Source organism: Hippocampus zosterae, chromosome 9 (assembly GCF_025434085.1).
Source record: "Hippocampus zosterae strain Florida chromosome 9, ASM2543408v3, whole genome shotgun sequence".
Classification (NCBI taxonomy): Eukaryota; Metazoa; Chordata; class Actinopteri; order Syngnathiformes; family Syngnathidae; genus Hippocampus; species Hippocampus zosterae.
In genome coordinates, this window is record NC_067459.1 from 23190087 (window position 1) to 23214870 (window position 24784).

Genomic DNA, 24784 nt, shown 5'->3' on the forward strand with positions numbered 1-24784 from the left:
CATCTGGAGGGAAATGTTTGGCATTTCCAAAAGGGTCTGTGAAAATGTCTGACGGAAAGAAAGAGTTCTTAGTATTATTCAAACAAGCTAATTTGATTTAAATACTTAAAGCTGAGTGTAACGCGGCCTGCTTGCGACAGATAAGTGCGGCGTGTCACTCTGGTGAAGTGTAGCAATGGTGACATTGCATGTGTGTATGCGCGTAGTCACTCGAGGGGGTTCTTTGTCAGTTTTTTTTTTTATGTTCTCATAAGCCCATCGGCCGCTTACCCCTTTTAATAAGGCGGCAATCGGATCGGGAGTACATTTTCATTTGAAATTCATTTGCGCGTGCCGCCACACAATTCAAGACTCAACTGTCAACAGCGCCGCTCCTTTGAAATGCAGCGCGCCACAAGGCACAAGCGCAAATTTGCACAAGTCGCGGGGAAGGAAACCAATTTGCTCTGTCTAATAAATAAATTTGTCTCTGTCGAGCTTTAGTATGCATCAAACGCCGCCCTAAATAAGTATAGCGGCGCCTCTGAAATGGAAGCCTGTTAGCTACGTTTGGGTGTGTTTCACGCACGTTCTGCCTAGAAAACTCAGCAGTTCGATTTTCTGCTCTGCCTGCAAGGCCCTTAGGTGCCATAAGATGGTGCCAAAGCCTACGTTAATACAAAATCTCCCCCTCTCCCTCCCTTGTGGTTTCTTTCTGACTTTCAGGTTGAGTGAACGCTAGCGCGTTTTGGCGGCCGCTGCTCAACCCGTATTGTTTTGTGTTTTTTGTTATTGTAAAGTGCCCTTGGGTGTCTTGAAAGGCGCTTATAAATAAAATGTATTATTATTATAAAATTAGTAATTGGAAAAAAACTAAAGTGTATCAATGTCTACAGAAGCCACAAGATGGCGCCAAAATGCGCCATGAAGTTCCTCAACTCATTTTGACAAAGTTCTCCTGACGACGACATGAAGCTGCTCGACAAAGTGATTGGACACCAACTTGGCAGGAAATCACGACAATGAAACTCCTTAATTCACTTCCACAAAGTTCTCGGCACCAAAATGCCACAAGATCGCAACGTGTTGCTTTGGCCCAGGCACAAAAAAATAGCAAATGGTACGGTTTACGGCATTTTTTTTTTCCAGTGGTAGGTATCCTGACGTTAACCACTGCATGATAAAACTAAATAACTTCACTCACCTATTGATGACATATGGTCAGGAGTGGCAAGTCAATATCATCGGTCATGTTTTTAAGCTTTGTACTACATTATGACAGGTGTAAAAGATGAGTTGGGAACAGTATAGAATAAACCACATTAATAGTGTACTCACCAGCTTGTGATGGGTAATTTTGGTTCAAATCGGCGGTGCCAGTGTCGGGCAGAATTTGTGTACGCGTGCGTGTGGACCAAGACGAACTACAGAGAAGACCCCCCGTGGGCCTCTTCGTACGTTTGCAGCCCGCAGCTTCTCAGCAGGCATCAAGCGCCTGATATGGGCTTGTCAAGCTTTAATACAGCCGGCAGATCATGTGCGCGGGCGGCCTCAGTCGTGATCCACTTTCACAAATGAAAACACAGCAGAATTTTTTTTTTGGGGGGGGGGTAATTGTTTTTCAAGAAAAGTGAATCGGAAGAATAATAATGACGCAAATGTGCTTTCTATACATGATTAGAACACACAAAAAAACTGTACAGGTGCACTGAAATGAGAAACACAATTCACTACTTAAAACACCTTAAATTGTTCTTTCTCACCTGAATGAACGAATGGAAGCTCCCTGTCCAATATCATCAACACGAGAGTGTGATCTCGATGAGCAGGAATTTGTTTCATCACGGCACAACACCGCCACCTTGTGGAGGAGATGGCTAATATCGCACTTGGCTGTTGTGCTTACAAGAGTCATTTGACAGCCGGGGGTTCTCAAGACTGCATTTTGCCAAGGAGCCCTTCATAATCTCAACGCAAATTACACATGGAATATAAAAAGTCTCCACAACCCTTTTCATTTGTCAGTTTTTGTGGTCTGACAAATCAAAATAAACCATTTTCAAGCTCTTTCCACCAAAGATGTGAGGTAGACACCATCAAATGAAATAAGAAATATTTTGAAGGGAAAATCAAGAATCAATTGTTGCATCACCTTCAGCGCATTGTCTTTTTGGGCTTCATGAGGGTGGTGCATCTTGATGTGGGAAATATTTGCCAACTCTTCTTTGCAAAACATTTCAAATCTGTCAGATTGTGATCATATCTTCAAATCATACACCCCCACGAATTCATTCAATGGTACAGATTACAGGTCGTACTCATGGCAGCGGTGGTGGGGGAAACTACAGGATTTTTCTTTGTGCCATTTTGTTGTGTCACTAAAACCTGCGGTGTGTAGACTTTTTATAACCATTGTGTCAAAATCACATTAGATCTTTTACTGAGCCTAAAGCTAAGGGCAAGAGGAGTAACTGATTTGGTGTGCTCATTTTTTGCCGGGGGCACGCCAGTCCCCACGTGCACTTAAACATTTATTTTTTTTTAAACAATGCAACAAAAGTTTATTGCGGATCCCTCAGGCAGTTTGAGAACCACTGCTTGACAGTTTTACAGTGGAGTGCAGTAATACGCGTGTCTATGGAGCCTTCACGGAAGTTAAAATACTTTCTTTCCATCAGCCCCAAGGCACATAAACTGCACTTTTGAGTAAGAAATACACGGGGCAGAAAAAAAAAGGACTGGTGGCTTCAGTGGAACTTCCCAAATCCTGAGTGCCACTAACGCTGGATTTACGCCGCAAGGTTGACATGACACAATTTCCTCTACTTTACTTTCAAGTGACACAAATGGGATAAAGTCATGGGAGCGTTTAGAGAAATAAACGCACTGAATCCAATTAATTCAAATCTGAATCGGGCCTAGTCCAAATGTGTTTCAAAAAATTAATTCATATCAGATGTCTGCTGATGCAAGCGTAAATAAACCTGTTAAAAAAACATCCACCATTAAGTCAAATATGAAAATAATTGACCACACCAGCAGCTGGTTTGTTTTTGTTTGATATCTGAAATACTGAATACATTAATTTATGTAACATGGGCTAATGATTGTGTACATGCTAGAACAGGGGTCTGCAACCTGCGACTCCAGAGCCGTCCTGTGACTCTTTTGTCCTCCTGCAGTGCCTCTGTGATTTGGGAAAAAATAAATCAGCGTTTCAAATCAAATTAAACCGTCTTTTGTTTTTCAAATGTAATTTGGAATGTTATTTATTTTATTATTCTTTTTTTTTTTACGTTGTTCAAAATATGCGTCACAAGCAGTGCCAATGTGCAACACCGGCACCAAGAATTAATGAGCTCTTTGAACATGGCAGAAAATATAAGGTGGTTTTATTAATTTTTTTCTGTGGGAGATGGCTGAGTGGCTCTTTGAGTACATCAGGTTGCCAACCGCAATGCCTGAAGCAGCATAGTGTTGATGCTTTATGATCCTCATGGTTGAAACTACTTTACTCCGATTTTGTGGCATCTATACGCAATTGCAAACCCCTTTTGTGAGTCTATCTACTATTTGCGGACGTTTACTATTCACGAGAGGGCGCGGTCCCATGTCCTGGTAGCTTATTGTGAATAAATAGTCTGAAAAATAAATATGATGTCGGGCAATAAATTGAAATTGGTCACTTGGACCCAGAGCTTAAATCCAGCCGAGTGAACTAAATGAACCGAAACAATGACGCTTGTGAAATACAGGAAATGTAATACTTCCCTGCGCCTGTAAAACATTCACTCATCCTCCTTACATTCACGATGTTCAGTCCACAAAAGCATCCGCGCACTCACACAGCATTGGCGTGGGCCCCCCCGGCCGGCACCTCGTACTTGAAGACCACGCTAAAGAGTTTACCGCCGAGGCGATCGGCCAGCCAGGAGTTCTTGATGACGGCCATCTTGAGGCTCTCGCAGCTGAGCGTCGCGTAGTAATTGGTGTGGATGGCCCGGCCCATACCCTCAATGATCACCAGGTCGGTGTGACGCTCGCGCACCACCATGGCCAAAACTTTGTCCAGGCGGCTGGATGGGACACACGACAAAACGAGTCGTCACGTGTACACCACAGTGAGGCTGCGTCCATCGCTGGGGGCATGTTAATAGATCCATCCATAAACCATTTTTATTTTTTAGCTTGCAAGGCAGTCAAGAATGTTAAAAACGGAAGTTTGGGGTGCATCTTAATGTTAACAGTGGTGAGCTTATTTGGGTTTGTGCACTGGACAGTTCAGTTAAGCAAATTAAAGGATGGATGATGTTGACATTTTGACATTTCCAGTGTGGATACGTAATGTCATGCAAATAAATTTGGCTTATTTGTTAGTCAAGATTATAACAACTGTTATTTGGGATTTAGGGGCGGCCCGGTAGCCCAGTGGTTAGCACGTCGGCTTCACAGTGCAGAGGTACCGGGTTCGATTCCAGCTCCGGCCACCCCGTGTGGAGTTTGCATGTTCTCCCCGGGCCTGCGTGGGTTTTCTCCGGGTGCTCCGGTTTCCTCCCACATTCCAAAAACATGCGTGGCAGGCTGATTGAACACTCTAAATTGTCCCTAGGTGTGAGTGTTGTTGCGAATGGTTGTTCGTTTCTGTGTGCCCTGCGATTGGCTGGCAACCGATTCAGGGTGTCCCCCGCCTACTGCCCGAAGACAGCTGGGATAGGCTCCAGCACCCCCCGCGACCCTAGTGAGGATCAAGCGGCTCGGAAGATGAATGCATGAATGAATATTTGGGATTTAATAACATGAATTGAATAAAATGTCTGAATTGATGAGGGAATTTGGTCGCTGAAAATGTGAAATTTGGGGGATTTGCCACCCCCCAAAAAAAGATTATGAGAATGTGCGTTCATTTGAGCAGCAATACAGCACGGGGCTGAGTAAGGTGAGTTGGGCTGTGATGGTCATCGCTTCCTACCTGAGATCCAGGCAGGGAGAACTGGAACCGCTCTGAATCAAGGTCAACCTGTCGTCCTTTAGCCCCGCCCTGCACAAGTTCACACGCTGGCTGATGATCTCAAAGTGACCAGATGATGAGTTTACCGGCGTCTTGGTCGGCACTCACTGAATGACCGGATCCATAGCGGCGATCCTCTCGGTCAAAATCTGCAGCTCCCCATTTGTGACATCGTTCAGGGCCGGACCAGAGTTGCTCGCCAGCACCACCTACAGAAAGGAAAACAATAAACAGTTGCGAATAGAATGTGAGGTCATTTGACTAGAAAAATAAAATGGGAATGGTTATCTGGGTTTCATAAAAACATAGACGAGTATTGACATCATTAATTACAGTCAAAAGAATTGAACAATTTTTAAACTTTTTTTTTTCTTTAATTCATTTGATATTGTATTTTATATTCTACTGAGCCCAATTGTCATTTATCCGCCGCATATATTTACGCTAGCCAAAACAGTAGTTCGGGGGGGGGGGGGGGGGGGGGTCCCAATGCTTTTGTCCGGGGCAGCGTACGCGAGGGGCCCCAGGTCTCGGTCTTACCTCCGTTCCCCGAGAGAGGAGCTCCCTGACAAAAGGCATCACTCCTAGAATGATGTCTACGCCGCTATTATCTACGAAAAACAAGGCACACTTGTGAGGACGCCCCTGTAAGACACAACCATTCAAGCACTCATTGCCGAGCGAGCAACAGCAAACAGGACAGAAGAAATATGACGGCGAGGTGTGTTACGATCAACAAGTGACCTTCAGTCTCTGGAGCCATTGGTCGTACGAATCCACGAGCCAGGGCCGCTCTGAAGGAAGAACATGATGAGAAAAAAAAAAAAGAATTTTGATGCCGCGTACCAGCTTGTTGTTTTTTTTTCTGATCACATTACTACCTTCCAGCTGCCTCTTTGCCTCCTCGAAGCCAAACTCGGGGTCTGAGTCCAGGACGCTACACATGAGAAAGAGGAAAGAGGACTCTTCAAATCATTCATTGGACACTTGATTAGGTACACCTGCACAGTCGAAAATCTGGTTGGTGACCCCTGCGAGTAAACCAAAATACCAAATCCACACACACGCACACTTTATAATTCATTCATTCATCTTCCTAACCGCTTGATCCTCACTAGGGTCGCGGGGGGTGCTGGAGCCTATCCCAGCTGTCTCCGGGCAGTAGGTGGGGGACACCCTGAATCGGTTGCCAACCAATCGCAGGGCACACAGAGACGAACAACCATCCACGCTCACACTCACACCTAGGGACAATTTAGAGCGTTCAATCAGCCTGCCACGCATGTTTTTGGAATGTGGGAGGAAACCGGAGCACCCGGAGAAAACCCAAGCAGGCCCGGGGAGAACATGCAAACTCCACACAGGGAGGCCGGAGCTGGAATCGAACCCGGTACCTCTGCACTGTGAAGCCCACGTGCTAACCACTGGACTACCGGGCCGCCCGCTCACTTTATAATAAAGCAAAAAAATACCATTTCGAAAAAGTTGTATAAAACCATTTGAACCTCAAATCATTTTGACCCATTGAAATGAGTGGAAATGCCATTGATCCGTTCCAGCACCCCATAAAACACCATCCCAAAACTTCTAACGTGTTTCTAAATTAGAAAATTCATTGCGGTGCTGGCCCCTCATCGGCAGCGTACTCACTCAGAGACGGCTTTGGCTCCCCAGTCGAAGACATTCCCGGCCAGGACGCCCCGGACGAGCGCAAACTGTCTCTGCTCCCAGCTCAGCTCCTCAAGAGACCTGACGGCCTTCTGGTAGTACTTGAGCGCGCTGTCGTTCTCCTTCTGTTTGATCTGAAAGCACACACATATAAAAGAGACCGGGACGAGTTGAAAAATTAAACACGTATGAGTGCAAGAGAACAAACATTTGCGGTGGGCAGACTGAAGTTCAACCTTGGAGTAGGGATCTGGAAAATTGAACTCGTTTAAACAGTGCTCCCTCGTGTCCAGCAGACTTCGGACCGTGAGGGACCCGTAAGCGCTGGGTGATGACGAAAGAAAGCTACGTTAGCCGTGGATGAAGCATACATACGGCAAGCATTCAAATTAGGTGTCGGAGTGTCTCACAAAGGTTGGTGGCGCAAAGTCTGAAGCTTGTGTCTGTATTTGTGACGGAATTTCTCGGCCCGCTCCACCGACTCGGCCATGTCGGGCTGGCTGGCCACTGCTCGCTTCACCACCTGCACGGAACAATTAGGAGAGTCGTCACGTGTCAAGATGGCGTGCCTTTACAGTGACAGGCCGTTGAATAGCGGGGGGATGTGTTCCAGACCCACCCACCATGGGTGGAGATCATAGCAAAAAAAGTCGCCAAGCTTAAAGTGGAACTCAAGGCAGAAATATGCTGTTGTGTGTTGTGTTGGAAGTGTCATCTCACGCCATCGAGGGCCTCCTCAAAGCAGTCCAGCCAGTATTCGCGGGCCGGGGCGTCCTCGGTGAGGTCCACCGTGTCAGGGATGTAGGAAGACGGGTCCTGCAGCAGATGGAGATTCACCAGCTGCCTCTCCAGACGGTCCATCTCCAGCATGTCGAACTGCGATACGGCACGGACAAGATCATGCAAAGGCAACCAAACTATTCCCGAAAAAAAAAAATAATAATAACAATAATAAATAAAATAAACATTCTGGTTTGGCATCACTAATTGATTGCAAGTATGATGACAATTATAAAGCCATAAACGAGAGTTATCGAAACATAGCAAAGGCTTACTTTAAAAAAAAATCGAGCAAAAGTGTTGCCAAATTAGTGACTTTTCCAATGAGGATGTTCAATTGCTCAACATTTAACATGTGAAGTTATTAAGGATCGTGTCTGCATTCATGTTTTGCAAAAACATGAATGACTGACCGACCGACCGATCGATCGAAGCACAGAAGACAGCACAATAAAATTTCCCTCAGTCAGGCATCACCGAGGTTACACAGTCAAGCCCAAGTGCTTATTTCCATTGTGGTCCTCAAAATCTAAGAGAAAGCTGTTATTTCACATTACACGAATATGGATTTTTCCCCCCTCATTTTTCATAATCTCTGTGGAAGTTGATGCAAAATAAAACCGGGGGACAAAAAAAAACCCATATGGATTAAAAAAATTCTCCAAAATGTGTTTTTCTGATCAGATATGAGATTTTTGAGGGGAAAAAAAATCAGATTTAAATTTTAAACCTAATTAACATAACAATACAAAAAAACATGAGGCGTCAGAATCGCTTTGTAAACGCCTTCCTCTTCCCCGTCTACGAAAAGTCTGCCAGGCTGCTCTTAAAAGATGAGTAGTTTTACTTGAGTGTAGTTTTATTACACTATGGTTCACGTCTTTTTGTGCTAGTAAGACAGCGCTGAATAGTGAAATGCAAAACAAAACAGTACCTGCACGGTTAATAAAGGTTTTGTGAAATATAGATTTATGTTTCATCACGTTTTAGAAATTAGAACAGCAGCCAAAGAAAAATGTTAAAATGTTATCTCTCGATGCTTGTTGACAACTTCCATGCGGCACTTAGTATTAAATACCAACAAAGCAAAAAAAGAAAATGTGACAGATGCAACTTTGTCTTGTGCAAAACTCAAACCCGGCGCACAAGAAAATGTGCAAGGAGGTGAGTCAGCAGCATATAAAGGTGAGGGAGGCTGGTCGGAGGTACTTACGGGGAACTGAAGATTAGCGAGACAGAAAAAAAAAAAAATCAAAAGAAGATGATGAGGACAGATGCGATTTCACAAGAGAGTCAATCAAAGATGACGCGTAATGATTACAAGGAAGTCATGTAAAGAAAAGAACAGAGATGGTGATTGTGATGTTTGACTCGTATAGGAAGGCTCACCGTTCCGCTTCGCGCGCGTTGCATGGGATTCATTTCCGGAGAAATACTCATCAGGCCGGAGCTTCCCGCGTAATTCTCCCCCCAGCTATACTGGTTTGGATCTGCATCAAACATACACAGCGTACATCTGTAGCAGTACTGTATACGGCATGCGATCTGAATGTCATAGTCACGAGACAAGTAACAATACAGTAAGGCAAATTAAAGATGCATTATGTACACAATCTCACTGTGGGGGGATAAAGTCCAGCAAATAAGAACACAGGATCAGAATTTTGATTCTCTCTCTCTCTCTGAGGGGTACAACAATTATGTTTATGTGTGCATTTCATTCATTCATTCATCTTCCGAGCCGCTTGATCCTCACTAGGGTCGCGGGGGGTGCTGGAGCCTATCCCAGCTGTCCTCGGGCAGTAGGCGGGGGACACCCTGAATCGGTTGCCAGCCAATCGCAGGGCATATGTGTGCATTTAAAAAAATTAAAGCATTAATGAAATGCCACACAATTATTCTCACTACTATTGTAAAAAATAAATAAGACACACTTGACTAAACTTTTGCAAGCATCTGCTAGATTTTTGTGCAGAATTTTTTTTTTTTTACGCCTGAGTGGGAATGTAGAGTGCTTAAAAAAAACAATGCCTGTAGTTCAAGTATTGCTAAAAAAAATGAGAGAAATATTCATTCATTCATTCATTCATCTTCCGTACCGCTTGATCCTCACTAGGGTCGCGGGGGGTGCTGGAGCCTATCCCAGCTGTCTCCGGGCAGTAGGCGGGGGACACCCTGAATCGGTTGCCAGCCAATCGCAGGGCATATGTGTGCATTTAAAAAAATTAAAGCATTAATGAAATGCCACACAATTATTCTCACTACTATTGTAAAAAATAAATAAGACACACTTGACTAAACTTTTGCAAGCATCTGCTAGATTTTTGTGCAGAATTTTTTTTTTTTTACGCCTGAGTGGGAATGTAGAGTGCTTAAAAAAAACAATGCCTGTAGTTCAAGTATTGCTAAAAAAAATGAGAGAAATATTCATTCATTCATTCATTCATCTTCCGTACCGCTTGATCCTCACTAGGGTCGCGGGGGGTGCTGGAGCCTATCCCAGCCGTCTCCGGGCAGTAGGCGGGGGACACCCTGAATTGGTTGCCAGCCAATCGCAGGGCACACAGACGAAAAACCATCCACGCCCACACTCACACCTAGGGACAATTTTAGAGTGTTCAATCAGCCTGCCACGCATGTTTTTGGAATGTGGGAGGAAACCGGAGCACCCGGAGAAAACCCACGCAGGCCCGGGGAGAACATGCAAACTCCACACAGGGAGGCCGGAGCTGGAATCGAACCCGGTACCTCTGCACTGTGAAGCCGACGTGCTAACCACTGGACTACCGGGCCGATATGAGAGAAATATTTTGTGTGAAAATTAATCTAACGCTCTTACTGTCTTCCTCCGCTCCTTTGAGAAAAGCCCCAATGGCTCCCAGATAGCCTTCATGTCTCAGGAATAAGGCCTGCACCTCACCCTGCACACACAAAAATGTTTCATTGTAAATGTGGCTCACAACTGCAATGTGGACATCTGTCTTCGGGCTTGACGTCAGCATTGCCTTGGTGAAGAAGTTGATGCTGTAGGTGATGGTGTGCATGGTAACCGGATGCCCCCGAATAAAAAAGCCCCCAAAGTAGACCCGCGACAGCTGGTGGAGTTTGGCGTACAGGCAGGCCAGCTGCCCGATGTCGTTGCTGATCATGTGCAACAAACTCTTTGCCATGTCTTCTTTGGAGAACTCTGAAAGGTACCACACAAAACCAGAGCTACACTCGCTGCCCACGGCATCGCAGAGCAAAAAGGGTAAACTCTGCGCTTCACCTTTGTCCGCCGTGGCGGACTTCCCAAAGCTGCTGGCAATCAAGTCGCCAGTGAGGCCTAGAGAGCCGTAGGATCCTCCGTAAATGTCTTTGACCAGCATGTCCACGCTGGTGTGTTGCCCCTTCGAGGCCAGTTGGAGCAGCTCGTCAAACCTCTGCGGGGGGCGGGCAAGCAAACACAAAATACAGCGGGGCGATGATGGTCTCGCTAATACCTCTGAAGTAAGCCAACTAATTCTGAGCAGACTGACACAACGGCAGTGGTGTCCAAGTACCTTTGACCGATTGTTTCAGTGTTCATGAAAGTTGGAGATAATGTGTGTTGTCTTTTTGAGAATGAAGCACTTTGAATTGGAGTCAAGCTATCGAATGCTACATTCGCTTAGCTCTACTGGTTATTTGCCGTGCTTGTCAGTCGTAGTCTAACCTGTGAGCAGTCGTTCGCTATTTGTGAAAGACTTGATTGAGTTCGCCGTTGTGAATTTGAGTCAAACTATCCAAGAAGGAGCCCTGAGTGACGACGTAGAATGAAACATTGACGTAGCTAGCTAGCCAGCAACCAGTTAGCTGTCCTACGCTTGTAATCAACAGTGTTATCTAGTGTGTATTACCCCTTTTTTTTGTCAAAAAAACAAAACAAAAAAAAGAAAACCTTTCATTTGGAATGTTGTGAATTTGTGCCCATGCGTTTGTGTCAAGGAGTTCTTAGTAGAAATGTAGACTGCTGTGTTAGCTTAGACTGCTATATGCTGTCATGGGTAAGCGGTCGGTTTCATTTTACAATTGCATGACAGTTTAAAAAAAATTAAATAAAAATAAATACCTTTGTTTTGGTGAGTAAAGCCCCAAGTCCCCAGAATGTCCCTCCACCTATCGAGCTTCCGCCGATACGCTCAAATTTGTCCTCCGATTCCACCTGTCAGTAAAATAAGAGAGCAAGAAATGACACGTTGCAGTGCATTGTGTTTAGGGAATAAGAATGAAGAACATTAAAACATCCGTGTTCATCAATCTGAAGGTGCTTCAATTTTGTCCTTTAGCGCTCTCTGCTGTCCACTGCCATCAGGTTGCGCTCGGGCTTTCATTTGCGAATCTCACGGCTTACCCGTTTTCTGGCTTTCTTCATGTGACGTTCGCAATGTGAGCCCGAAGGCGCTTGACACTGTACACTGGTGTTTGTTAAGCGTTCGTACCTTGACGATGGAGACCCCGGAACCGATGTTGACGAGCAGGTAGGGGAAGATGTCTGGCTGGGTGGTCTGGAAGCGGAATTCGGAGTCGGCGTGCTTGGCATATACGAAGGCCTCGTGAGGAATGTTCCTCAGCACAAAATTGCAGCCCTTGATCAAACACGTCATCTCGTCCTCCTTGTCCACTCTCACAACACAAACAAACACTTTGTCATTTTTCATGAAGCTACCACACAAGAGAAGTGCAGCATGAGGAGTGTAGAACAGGAAATTACAATAGAGGCCAAAAAAGTGTGAGTGTGTGTGTGTGTGCGCGCTCGCGCACGCGTGTGAACACATTTGCCATCAATGTACTCACTTGAGTCTCAGTTTCCTTTCCAGCAGTTCTTTGAATTTGTGTGCCCCGCCACCCGTGGCCTTGATGACTTTCGTGTCGGTGTTGACCAGGTGGTCTTTGATAAAGTCCAAGCAAGTTTCGATGTAGGCATTCTCAAATTTGATGAAGTGCAAGCGCGCCGTCACCTCCTCTTGAACCGAAATCTCGTACAGTTTGTCGCCGGCTGCCTCCTGGGAGACAAACAAACACAAATGTCAGCATCGGTATTCCTAAAGCCTTGTTCTGTTCACAACGGGATCATGTTGTCATTGCAACTATGTTATTGTAGAAAGCATGTGGAAATGAGAAACTCCTTGTAGTGGATAAATAAAGTTGAAGCAGTGGAAGTTTGGGTCCACATCCAATGTATTGGGTTTTTCAAAGAACTATTTCAAAGTAGAAATAAATCGTTCCACGGTCCACTTTTGTGGTTCACTGTTCAGACAAATCTTTAAGCAGCATTTTAACATACCAGGTACATAACTTGGTTAAATGAGTCAAACAATGACTTGCCATGTATACAGCAGTAATAGTACATTCTAGATACTATTAAATACATGACCAGGACTTTGTGGAATCCACAACAACAACGAAGTCAACTCCGGAGGCAAAAACGGGGTCAACGCGAATAAAGTTGGACGGGGGGGACAAAAACAATAATTGCCTTGGCAGAGTGGTCGAAGGAGCGAACTTTGGCCACTTTGTGCTGAACAGTTGAATAGTAGGCGAGTTTGGTGAGCGATCCACCTGTAAAGAGGTCAAAAGTAGAGATTCATGCAATTAGCTAAAGAATGTGCTCAAATGCTTTGCACATTGTCTCAATTGTCACTGGGTGGTACCACCGCACTACGGTTCACTTACATTACGAAATGTCCATCCATACCTATTTGTCATGTCCTTGTTTACGATGATACTAATGCAGCGTGTTATAAGATAAGAAAACCTTTATTAGTCTCGCAATGGAGAAATTCCCGATACCGGAGACAAATTCCTTGTGTGTTCTACATACTTGGCCAATAAAGATGATTCTGAAATAAACGGAATCGGAAACATAAAACATCCCAGCTACTAGCTTCAGCTGCTAACCTCCGCGCTCGTCGAGGTTGCTTACAGTGCTTGACAAATTCGGCGTGTTTGTGATTAGACTCAAAAGAAGCTTCTGAACGTCAACTCGGGAGAGGGTTCCGACTAAAGCAGCCTGTTGTCACGCTGACTTTCACTTTTGCCCTCGGTCCATGAACGCAACATCATTTTCTGTTTTGTTTCAGTTTTGAGTCGAATGGTGTTACGGTGAAAGGAAACGTCAGGTACCTATGTCTATGGCGAAGCGCTTGGCGTTCTCCAAATTGCGGAATATTTCGTCTGGAGGTAAAATGATGCTTTTATCCATGGTGTGGTGGCGGCTCGCGTCGCCGCTGTCAGCTTGGCTACATTCCGCCATAGTCGTCGACGTGCTGACGAGTCACCAGGCGTGCGTCCGCTGGGCCAATCAGCGAGCGCGTATGGTTTGGTGGGCAGGGTCCAGTACACGCATTCTGATCAAAATTCGTATCAAAATATTAAATATTAAATTCGCATCAAAAATATTTAATATTGACGAATAAGTTTTTCAATCAAGTTAAACCAACGTGGCTTGAGCAAATATTTACGACTTTGGAATTTAAATTGATATCTAATGTACGGTATTTTATTCAAGGGGCAAATATGCAAATATATTACAAAATAGATGACCACTGTGTAATCGATTAACTCTCGTTCAACTACTTCTTCTTCTTCTACTTCACTGAATTAAAGCGAACGTTGCTGTTGTTATCACGATACTTTACTGATTACAGTAATTACTTTATATTTTGAGTTGAAGTTTTCTCATGAAGCTTCACAGCGTATTTGCCATATCATATTTGGACATTTCTGTTGGCATTCTGATTAGATTTTAAAACTGCATCTGACACTTCATCATTAATGCTATTGAGCACTAGAGGGTAGCAGTGTTTAGCAAAGGGGTAGGGGGCGAGGAGTAAAGTGCATCATTTGTATTGAAAAAAAGTTGAAGCTACATAAAAGACCCGTACATATTAATATGTCATTCGTTTTATATCAGGGTCTATTTTTATTTCATGTAAGTACTGCCGAAATTCACACCACGACAGTGACGGGACACAAACACACACACACACACAAACACACGGAAAACGGCACGCGAGTTGGATGAGAGGAGGCAGCGTGCCATCTTCCATCTGACATCTTCCGTAAAAAAAAAAAAAAACGCAGCAAGCGACGCTGCCTTTTGAATGACGCGACGTCTACACGTCGATAATAGACATGCATCGAAAGAACCCTTTTTTTTCACGTTTCGAATCCATAATTGAAATCGGGTACCGCTTAGTTTCCGCTTCAAAAAAATCGGAAAAGCGATTTTGAACGACTACATTTCGACTTGTGGACATGGAATTTAGCCAGAATAATGATTCCATTGAAAATAGAGACTTTGCTCAGGTTGTATGATTGCCTTTTTACACGCGCGCTGTTTTTTCTTTCTCTCTCTCTCTCTCTGCCTGTTCAAAAAATGTAATGTGTATGGCTGAAGAAAAAAAAAACACCTCATCATCTCATTCTTTGGATGGGTGAAGTCACGCCGCCCACGGAGTTGTTTCGTCTTTTTTTATCCATCATTTTTGAAGAAGCCAAACAGTCTATTTTTCCAGTCAAGTCGGAGTCAATATGATCAATGATAAATCGGAGGAACGCCCCTCAACTTGTGGAAATGATGGTTGCCCCTTGTCGGTTCCTTTTATTTATTTGTTTTTTTTTCTCCAATAAATACAAAGCAAAAGAGTATTCAAATATGTGTCGGCTGGGAATGCGGATTATAATGAATGAGCCGCTTGATGTAAACATCTAAAGAGACCCCGCAGCTGCCCCCCCCCATCCATTTTGTCTATTGTGCATACGGGGCTGTGAGTCTCTTTCCTCGGCTTTCCCACACTGGCTTCCATTCAACGTACTTGTGCGGGACAAAAGAAGTGTGTCTGCTTGCACATCACATGGATGACACAGACTCGCTTTACGGCTTCACCCCCACTGCTCGTCAATGGGACCTCCCCAGCTTTGGCTTTTTCCACCCCTTTTTTTTTCCTTGCAAGGGCCAACAGGAATGCAGAGGTGACCGAGATTCCCAGGATGTGGCCAACAATCCCGGCGACTGTTTACGTTGTTTGTATTCACCCCCTCATTTACAAAGTACCACGAAAAAGACGGCCGCCGCTCACTGCGCTTCATCGCATGAAATCAATCAAAGTTCAGGATCTTGAGAACCATTTCACATCCCGCAAATTCTCCACATTTTTCACAACAGCCTGAATCCATATCAATGGCTGCATTCGAAATATTACTTCTGTCACTTAAATTACACATTTTACACATTTTACAATCGGTTGCCAGCCAATCGCAGGGCACACAGAGACGAACAACCATTCGCACTCACACTCCCACCTAGGGACAATTTAGAGTGTTCAATCAGCCTGCCATGCATATTTTTGGAATGTGGGAGGAAACCGGAGCACCCGGAGAAAACCCACGCAGGCCCGGGGAGAACATGCAAACTCCACACAGGGAGGCCGGAGCTGGAATCGAACCCGGTACCTCTGCACTGTGAAGCCCACGTGCTAACCACTGGACTACCGGGCCGCCTCATTTCACTTCAGAATCTATCAATTAAAAAAAATAAAATACTGCTTCTTCATGTACCGCCACATAGGACGGCCCAGGCTGAGATTTGAATCTCAACTATGAGGCAGACATGCTATTCAGTCACTGTATGTAGCTGGCATAGACAGAAGAACAAAGATCCATTCATTCATTCATCTCAAAGGATCACTCCCTGTTGCAGTGTACGTAGCCTGCCTCATCCAAGTCTTTGATGGCAACAGAAGTGCACTCTGGAGCACCACTTTCCCACAGATCCCCATTAACCCCCCCACCCCTAGCCCGCCTCCGCCTCCTCTCCCTTGGTCCAGCTGCTCCCCCGAGATGTGCCTATTGTCTCCCTGTGCTTCTTTCTGATTGGTTGCCAGTGTGAGAAAGTGCAGAATCCCACATTAATATGGAGACGCGGGACTATAAGTAGGAGGCGGGAAGCCGGGCGAGACCACTTTGTGCATGGACAGCACACGCAAAACTCAGTCATGGCACCTACAATCTCTCTCCAAGATGCTCACCTGACTCTCACTCACAAGGTACGGTCATCAGCATCATCGCCTTCATCATCACACACAGCATTTATTCCAGGTCCTTGATATCTCGTACAAGGTTCATGTACAAGTATCGCGAATTGTCTAATACTGTGGACGAACACTGACAACTGGACATCAAGGATATTGAATGGCTTTGCATATCATCCTTTTTTTTAATGGTATCAAGTTTAAAGTACAATTATTTCTTTGGGAATGTTTCAGGGGGGGGGGTTCTATCCATCGTTTCCACACGTGTGCACTACTCATTATATTTCAATAATGAAGAATATGTGATTGTTACGTTTCGGATAAGGGGAATTAAGTTTGGATCCCAAAGTGTAGACATCAACAAGGTCTCCGTAGCAAAAATAAGTTTTAATACAAAAATTGCACCGACAAAAAGCTTACTTAAAGCGCTGGTCAAAACAAGGACCAGCGGGTGCGAAAACAAATAACAAAAAGCTCTTGCACAAAAGGTAAGGGAGGAAAATAAGGACCGCAAAGACAAACCAAAAAAAAATGTATCAAATACACGCAAGCGAAAGCCAAATCACAAAACAAAATCCATACTTACAAAACCATTGGTACCTTAAATACAGAGTCTACTAATCATAGATTAACAGCAGGTGTGCACAGAAGTCCGCTCATGCCACCTGCTGGCCAGACCGAAAACAGAACCGTGACAGTGATATACTTCTTGTGTTTGACAAACACACGAGTTGAGGCTAGTATATAACCACCTCCTGTATTTTAATGTGGTTAAATATATATATATATATATATGTATATATATATATACATATAAAATTATATATATATATATATATATATATATATATATATATATATATATATATATATATATATAATTTAATTTTTTTCATTAAAACGTTTGAAAATTCCACAATCCTCATCCTCGTTTGTTCTCCGTGCAGATCCGAAAGCCTCTGGTGGAGAAGTTACGGCGAGAGCGGATCAACAGTAGCATCGAGCAGCTCAAGACCCTCCTGGCTCCCGAGTTCCTCCAGCAGCAGCCCGACTCCAAGATGGAGAAGGCCGACGTCCTGGAGATGACCGTTTGCTTCCTCAGGAGACTGCAGTGCGTCCGTCGCGGTTATGCCAATTGCGCCAGAGAGGCGGCGCAATTCCTGTCCGATGAGCGAGCAGGGACGCACTTGGGGCAGCTGCCGCCTCCAGAGGAGGACGCGACTTCTCCCGGCAAGGATAAGAGCTCGGCCAAGAGCGCCCCCTGGAGGCCCTGGTAGACCGTCTTGACTTGGGCTCAAGTTTCAACTCGCCTTTTGTGAAGGCTTATACGTTGCTCTGCGAAAGAACTTTTGCGTTGTTGTTGTTGTTTTGTTGAAAAAACATGATTGGCATTCAAGTGATAATGTTGCGGAGGAAATGGAGCTATTCCCACTGGGAGTGCATATACAGGATATGAATCGCTTTTACACCGTCGAATGGTATATTTGTAGTTTTCCTTCTATGAAGGAGCAATCGCCTTACATGTTGAACATGTTTCCGATATCCATGCGTGTTTTAGGTTCTGTGCAAGAGGATGAATGACACACCTTCCGTGAAGGCGTCACCATGAATGTATTGCTTTCAAACCAAGGCATTCGCATTAAAGCAATCATGAAAAAACAACATATGCTTCTCTGGTGCTTTATTATTATTTTAATCACTGGTTATTAACCTTTTTAGCCTTTTATTGTCACCTCGTGGCTACTTGTAATTAAGCATCTGTCAAATAAGCTGCCCCGCAGCCTCTGCGGCGCACAGGTGCAAAATGGAAATACAGGTCCAGGACAGACCCGGATACAAGCGGCCGAAATCAGTTTTCTCCGCAGGGTGTCCGGACTCTCCCTTAGAGATAAGGTGAGAAGCTCGGTCATCCGGGAGGGGCTCCGAGTCGAGCCGCTTCTCCACCACATCGAGAGGAGCCAGATGAAGTGGCTTGGGCATCTGATTCGGATGCCTCCTGAACGCCTCCCCGGTGAGGTGTTCCGGGCATGTCCCACCGGGAGGAGACCCCGAGGAAGACCCAGGACACGCTGGAGAGACTATGTCACCCAGCTGGCATGGGAACGCCTCGGGATCCCCCGGGGAGAGCTGGAAGAAGTAGCTAGGGAGAGGGAAGTCTGGACTTCCCTGCTAAAGCTGTTGCCCCCGCGACCTGGCCCCGGATAAGCGGTAGAAGATGGATGGATGGATGGATGGACAGTTTTATTTATATGATCCATGTCATACACAATTTAACGCAACGTGCTTCACAGAGTGACAAACTGCTGCATTTTATGAACATTTCATGGAGGTATTCGGAACTTAAGCCATCATTGATTTATAGACCAGTAACAGAATTTTAAAATCTACTCTCCATCTGACCGAGCTGCAGAAAAGACACATCCTCAGGCTTGTCATTAAAGGCGGGGTCAATGCTAATTGTTGGATTTTGTCCTTTTTCCATAATTGCTATTTTAGTATTACAGTATTAACTTTAGTGCGCTCACAAATGGGAGTGCTGACAACTTTGCAAGAAATGAATTGTGTTTTTCCTACTTTCTGACTATGGGACAGCATGGCAGACTTACTCTCACAGTTCTCAAATTCTGGGTTTGACTCTCGACTTCCTGTGGCTTCTGCACGTTCTCCAGGTCTGACTTCCTCCCAAAGCCCCGAAAACCGACATTGCCCTTCGACGTCGATGTGAAACAAGTGAGGCGCAAATACATTGTGCAATTTGCAATATTTATTCTTTCATTAAAAAAAAAAACAATCTGATATAACACAAAACAAAGTGAAAGCGTACAACATGTGCATACACCAAACAAGTAGAGTCCCTTTTAAAGAAAATAAAAGGTATATAATGTAGGTGAGCCCTTGAAACAAGGCAGGACATATATGGAAAATGTGCTCGGCCGCACATTCTGCTCCGAAGGCAATCTAAAAAAAAACATTTGCAGCCTTAAAAAAAAAAAGTGAAAATAGTTGAGAGGTTGCAGAGAAACACAACCATAAGACACTTTGTGTGAAAAAAAAAATAGCAGCAAAGTCAACAAAGGTCCACCACCAACAGCCTCTCCACCTCCAAAACCGCTTGAATGAGGCGAACAAAACGTGCGATGAGTCTCTGTGAAGTCGATAATGGGCAAGAGGCTAGCAGCAAAGCGGTGCTAGATCCTCGTCCGCGTCAGGAAAAAGTCGCAGGAGTTCCCGGGTGGGTTTGGAGTAACCCTGGTGGGAGAGCAGCGTCCTCCTCAGCGTCAGGAAGCACTTGCTCTTCTCCAGCAGCTCGGCCAAGGGAAGGCCAGGCCGCAGTACCAGCTCCTCCAGCAGGGTGCGCAGTTTCTCCACGCCGCCGTTGCATTTCTTCTCCAGCGTGTGCAGCTTGCACCTGAAGAAGAGAAGAAAAAAACGTTTTCATCATCTGATTCCGCCATGTAGCTCCATGCCAATGTCAAAATGTCGGGAACATCCCTCGCTTGGATGCAATTACAACTTTTCCTAATATTTCGACCTTCATTCGTAACAAATTATTGGGACAAAATATTTTTTTTAAAACGCTTAACTGTATCCAACTGGAGGTTGTCCCTAATGTTTTGACTCACTCGTGTCCCTAAATAAGGCAACACGTTTTTGGAACAGTGCACAGTCAGATGTAGTTTTAGCTGTTCCTCATATTTTGATTCCCTTATTTAGCTACATAAACATTTCGAAAGATTGCACTTGTTCCCAATATTTTTACGTACCTGTGTCTCTACATAAAGGAATCAAAATATTAGAAACAAATGGTTGTTCCTAATACTTTAGTTCCCTAAATAGGAACACAAAAAGGTACCCAAAAAAAACCCAAAATACAATCAGCCCAGGAAACCAAAATATTGTAGATTTACATTTTTCAATTCTCCCAGTCAGACTTCATAAAGATAAAAATAAACAAACGAAAATATATATAGCGCCTCACCTAAAGAGCTGCTCCTTGATGCTGTCCTGAAGTTGGAGATCTGCATATTGAGACATGATGTGTTATGCTTTGGAATCCAAATGGTCGTGACGAGATGGATCGGTAGAGCGTGTCTCATTTATGTTCCTCGGCAGCCAATCAGAGGCCAGTGTACTGCGGTCAGGGGTGCGAGTCAATGGTGGGGTTGGGGGGGGGGGGGATGGGGGGGGGAGACAATGGCAAGAATGGCGTGTCAAACAGAGCAGGTGGGCTGCTCACTGCTTCCTGGAAGGTCAGTGGGAAAATGTTGGGTGTGCACGACCCATACGCGCCACACCCCCACTCGATGAGACGCCCAGATGAGACCCGAGCGTGTGACAGAAACGTGCGACGGAGTCTCACGAGCAAACATTCATAAATATATTTGTGAAAGGATGCTTTGCTATTTTTTTCCAATAGTAGAAGTATTGACTCAGAAATGTTCATTCTAAATAAGGCATCAAACGATTTTGAGTCAAATAAATGATGACATCACTAATTTGTCATCGTTTCTTTTTGATGAGGCCTTTTCCTTCTTTTTTCTATTCATACTTTCTCCCTTCCTTCCCCCATTTCTTTTTGATGCTGCCTCCTTTATTTCTTCCTTCTCCCACCCAGCCATCCCTCATTCTTTCCTTTGTTCTGGCTAGCTTCCATCTATCCTTTCTCATCTTCAAACTTTCTTACGTTTCTCCATGATCATCAACATCGTCATTTTTTTCACCATTCTTCCATCCTTCTTTCTTTTCTTCCACCTATCGCCTTTCATGCCTGTTCTATCTATCATCTATCCATCCATTTTTCGTCTTGAATTTGCTCGTCTTTTACCCATCCATTCATCCCGCCTTCTTCTTCCCTTCCCTCTGTCCTCTCCCTTATTTTACCTGCAACCCTTCTTCTTCCATCTTTCCGTCTTGTGTTAACTGTTGCTGTGGTAACATAGCTATAAGACCGCACGCGCGCGTGTGTGTGTGAGTGTATCTTGCGTCCGTCGTGTGTTTCCCACAAGCGGATGGTCGGGCAGCGGGCAGATGGCGGTTGAGTCAAGTGGCCTCCTGGCTAGGCCTGGGAATCGAGCCGAGGCTTTTGTGGGAGTAGACACACTTCTATTATGCTGGCCGCCTTTCAGCAGTGTGGGAAGTCGTGTGTCACCGAGGCTCCCAGCGCCCTGTGTGGAAGGGGAAGGGGTGCGCGGGGGGGTGTTGACGGCACTTGAGCATGTCCAGTCATGTGGTGGGAAATGTGCAGGGTGGAGGGAAAGATGAACATCTGCAAAGACGGAGCAGAGATGACAAACAAAATAAGAACTGCTTACAACAGTGTTGACTGGTTGACGTTAGACACGGTTTATACACCAACCGGCCAAAAGATTTGGTACACCTGTACAACATTATTGAATTATAATGAGAGATCATTTTAATTTGGGGGGATAATTTAAATTGTTTTGATGGGTCATAAGTGGCAAAAAATAGATTAAGGTTAACAACACCACTACAGGACATATTTAGGTCACTCACGAGATTTGTTTGTTGTGTTTTTTTATGCTGGATTCCCGCCCTGAGGCAACACTTCCATTTATAATCAGATAAAATTGTAATTAAATTAGGTTTTGTAAAAAAAAAGAAAAAATATATAAAATACAAGGGAAATTAAATGAGCAATAATAATATTCTGAGTGCATAGGGTTTACTTACCACATACTACAGAGGCAAAATAATTATAATGAAATTGAAAATAAAATTATTCTATTCATGTCACTGTGCGCATGCGCAATATTGGAAAGATACTTCTGGTGTAGTTTAGCACAGAATTACACTGAAGAACACCGAATAATTAAAGTAGGGAGTCTCTTGTCACTTGGATGTTTAAAACAAGCTTTATGCGAAATATTAATAACGCTATTATGTTATGTGGAAACGGCGTTTAACTATTTAATTTTTTTTTGCTTGTAAGCATTCTCGTAGCCGTAGCGCTAGCTTTGCGGTGTTGTGTGCGTCTATTTGTATCTTCCGGGCTGGTACGTTCCTTCTTTTTTATTCCGGCATTGACGAATGTACTGCATTGAATTTCGCTCCCTTTTTCTGAATATAATAATAATAATGATTTAAACGTTAAATTAACATTTTTTAAAATTACAGATCTGAATTGAAAATGGTTGGATATAATGATGGATGAGGAAGTTATAATTTAGAAGCCATAAAAAAAAGAAAACACTATGCAGTAAAGCTGTAATATAAAATCAGATCACAACACGAAGTGTTTACAATGACGTATTTGTTTATTGGCAAAGGGTCAACTCTGCAAAGTGCTGTCACACAATCAGCCGCAATCACATTTGTCTTTACAACAGACAAAAATCGGAACACTATTGGTTCAAACAAAACAAAGACACGGTCACGTGCCATAGAACTATTTTCCAATGAGTGGACAAAAGAGACCAATATGATCATTTGCATTGCATTAAAAACATAATTGTCTTCACATCCAACAATGTATGAAAAGATCAAGCAACAATCACAACTTCAATTTCTAACGCAATCATAATCTCCATGCAACATGCATGATGGAATGTTATGATAAGACATGATTGCTTTTGTTTCCAAAGGAAAAGTCATCCAGCAAGAAGTCACATCATTATCATATAAAATATATGAAAAGATCATTAAGTATTACTTTTGTCTCCATAGGAAAAGTTACCTATACATAAAAAATAATGACAATCAAGATCAGCATGATGATATCCATCACCTAACAAAATGAATGATATGAAATACAAATTCAATCCTATGTGATCCATGCAACGTGCATGACAAAATGTTGTATTTTATCCAAAGGAGGAGCAAATAGTTGAGATCAATATGATCAAAAACACAAGGAACGAACACTATCATCATATAAAAATATATGAAAAAGCTTTAAAATGATTAATAATGACTGCCAAAGCAATCAGACTATGCACACGTCTCACAAGACAATATTATTCTGGTTGTTTTTATAGGACATAGACCAGCAAAATCAAAAAACAAAAAAAAAGACCAGTATGATCAATAACGTCACAAATTAAAATAATCTGTCACCATTTCTTTTAAAAGAAAGAGAAAGAACCAATTGCAAATGCAATCAGATGTGACTCATGCATTGTGCATGACAAAAGTTATTCCGCCGATATTTCCCATAGGAAATAAAACAAGTTGAGGTCGTGACGTCAGAGCAGCTGACGTCAGTCGGTCTGTGTCTACCATGGCCTCCAGAGGGCGCTGTGGGTCGAGCGCTCCTCCTCGCTGACGGTGCTGCGACCCGAAGAGCTGAGAGGAGACAAGTCCTCTTCTCTGCTCTTCTCCTCGCAGGAAGATCCGAGCTGCCTGAAGCGCGTCCCGACTGTGGGGACGGACCGGAGTCTCCCGAGGACGCAAACAGTCATCTCCAGAATGTCCGCCTTGTCCATCTTGGCGTCGTTGTGCTGCCGGAGGAACTCGGCAGCCAGGAGAGACTTGAGCTGCTCGATGCTGCTGTTGATTCGCTCTCACCGGAACTTCTCCACCAGAGGCTTTCGGACCTGCGCCGGGGAACAAACGTGGGATGAGGACGCTTGTCGAAGACAACGACGACCGTGACGATGATGGGACGATGAAGATGAACGTACCTTGTGTGTGAGAGTCTGGTGAGCGTCTTGCAGGGAGATCGCAGGTGCCATGGCTGGATGTGCGTGCTGGCCGCGCTCAAGTTGCTCTCTGCTGGCTTCGTGCCTCCTACTTGTAGTGCCACATCTCCATATCAATGCGGGCCCCGCGCTTTCCCACACTGGGAGGCGGCCAATCAGAGAGTGGCGTGGGGGGGTGTGGAGGGGGGGTGGGGGCAATAGTTACATCTCAGGGGAGCAGCTGGACCACTGCGCAACGCAAGGAAGGCTTTGTGAGGGTCTTCGAGGGGTCTGGTGGGAAAGTGCTGACCCTGGAAGGAGCACATCTGCTTCGTGCAGGCACACGTCATTAGCATTCTTTTCAGGGGGGGCGGGGGCTATGTGCGCCATGACCAAAATCCTTTCGGAAATGTAACCAGTGTGAAAGTGTCAAATCGAAATGTCCGTTGAGCTAATCGGTCATCCAAGCGCCGCATTCAAATGTCATTTTGGCCTCCGTGGTCAGCGTGATGTGTTCACGTGTCTATTGCGAGTCAGCGTAGCATTCAAATGTCATCTAGCAGCAAGGTGAGAAGATCACCTCCAATTTGGTTTTCAAAAAGGACACAAAAGAGTTTTTTGGGAAAACTGAAGTATGGGAAAATATCGTATGCTTCAAT

General features: G+C 44.4%; 2 protein-coding genes, 1 long non-coding RNA gene and 1 pseudogene across 4 annotated transcripts in view; 2 read left to right on the top strand and 2 right to left on the bottom strand.

The window, feature by feature from the left end:
* LOC127608115 (uncharacterized) overlaps nt 1-24784 on the top strand; it is a 41038-nt gene that overhangs the window by 11104 nt on the left and 5150 nt on the right. The window lies entirely within an intron of this gene.
* On the bottom strand, nt 1587-13747 carry pank4 (pantothenate kinase 4 (inactive)). 2 transcript variants are annotated; one of them, XM_052076963.1, is made up of 19 exons: nt 13580-13747; nt 12933-13015; nt 12251-12459; nt 11896-12079; nt 11526-11618; nt 10704-10857; nt 10441-10622; nt 10275-10356; nt 8825-8925; nt 7376-7531; nt 7066-7178; nt 6892-6979; nt 6638-6789; nt 5869-5924; nt 5732-5781; nt 5528-5632; nt 5096-5196; nt 4949-5017; nt 1587-4055 (listed from the first exon to the last, which is right to left on the bottom strand). In XM_052076963.1, exons 1-19 carry the CDS (start codon nt 13707-13709, stop codon nt 3821-3823), a joined length of 2343 nt encoding a protein of 780 aa, XP_051932923.1. In that variant the 5' UTR covers nt 13710-13747; the 3' UTR covers nt 1587-3820. The 2 variants fall into 2 exon arrangements, with proteins under 2 accessions (XP_051932923.1, XP_051932922.1); XM_052076962.1 differs by having other exon boundaries at nt 10275-10622.
* Nucleotides 16270-18150, top strand: LOC127608110 (transcription factor HES-5-like). Its single transcript, XM_052077025.1, has 2 exons — nt 16270-16503; nt 17436-18150. The coding sequence occupies exons 1-2, from the start codon at nt 16453-16455 to the stop codon at nt 17763-17765; spliced, it is 381 nt and encodes a 126-aa protein (XP_051932985.1). The 5' UTR covers nt 16270-16452; the 3' UTR covers nt 17766-18150.
* On the bottom strand, nt 22745-24494 carry LOC127608112 (transcription factor HES-5-like; annotated as a pseudogene).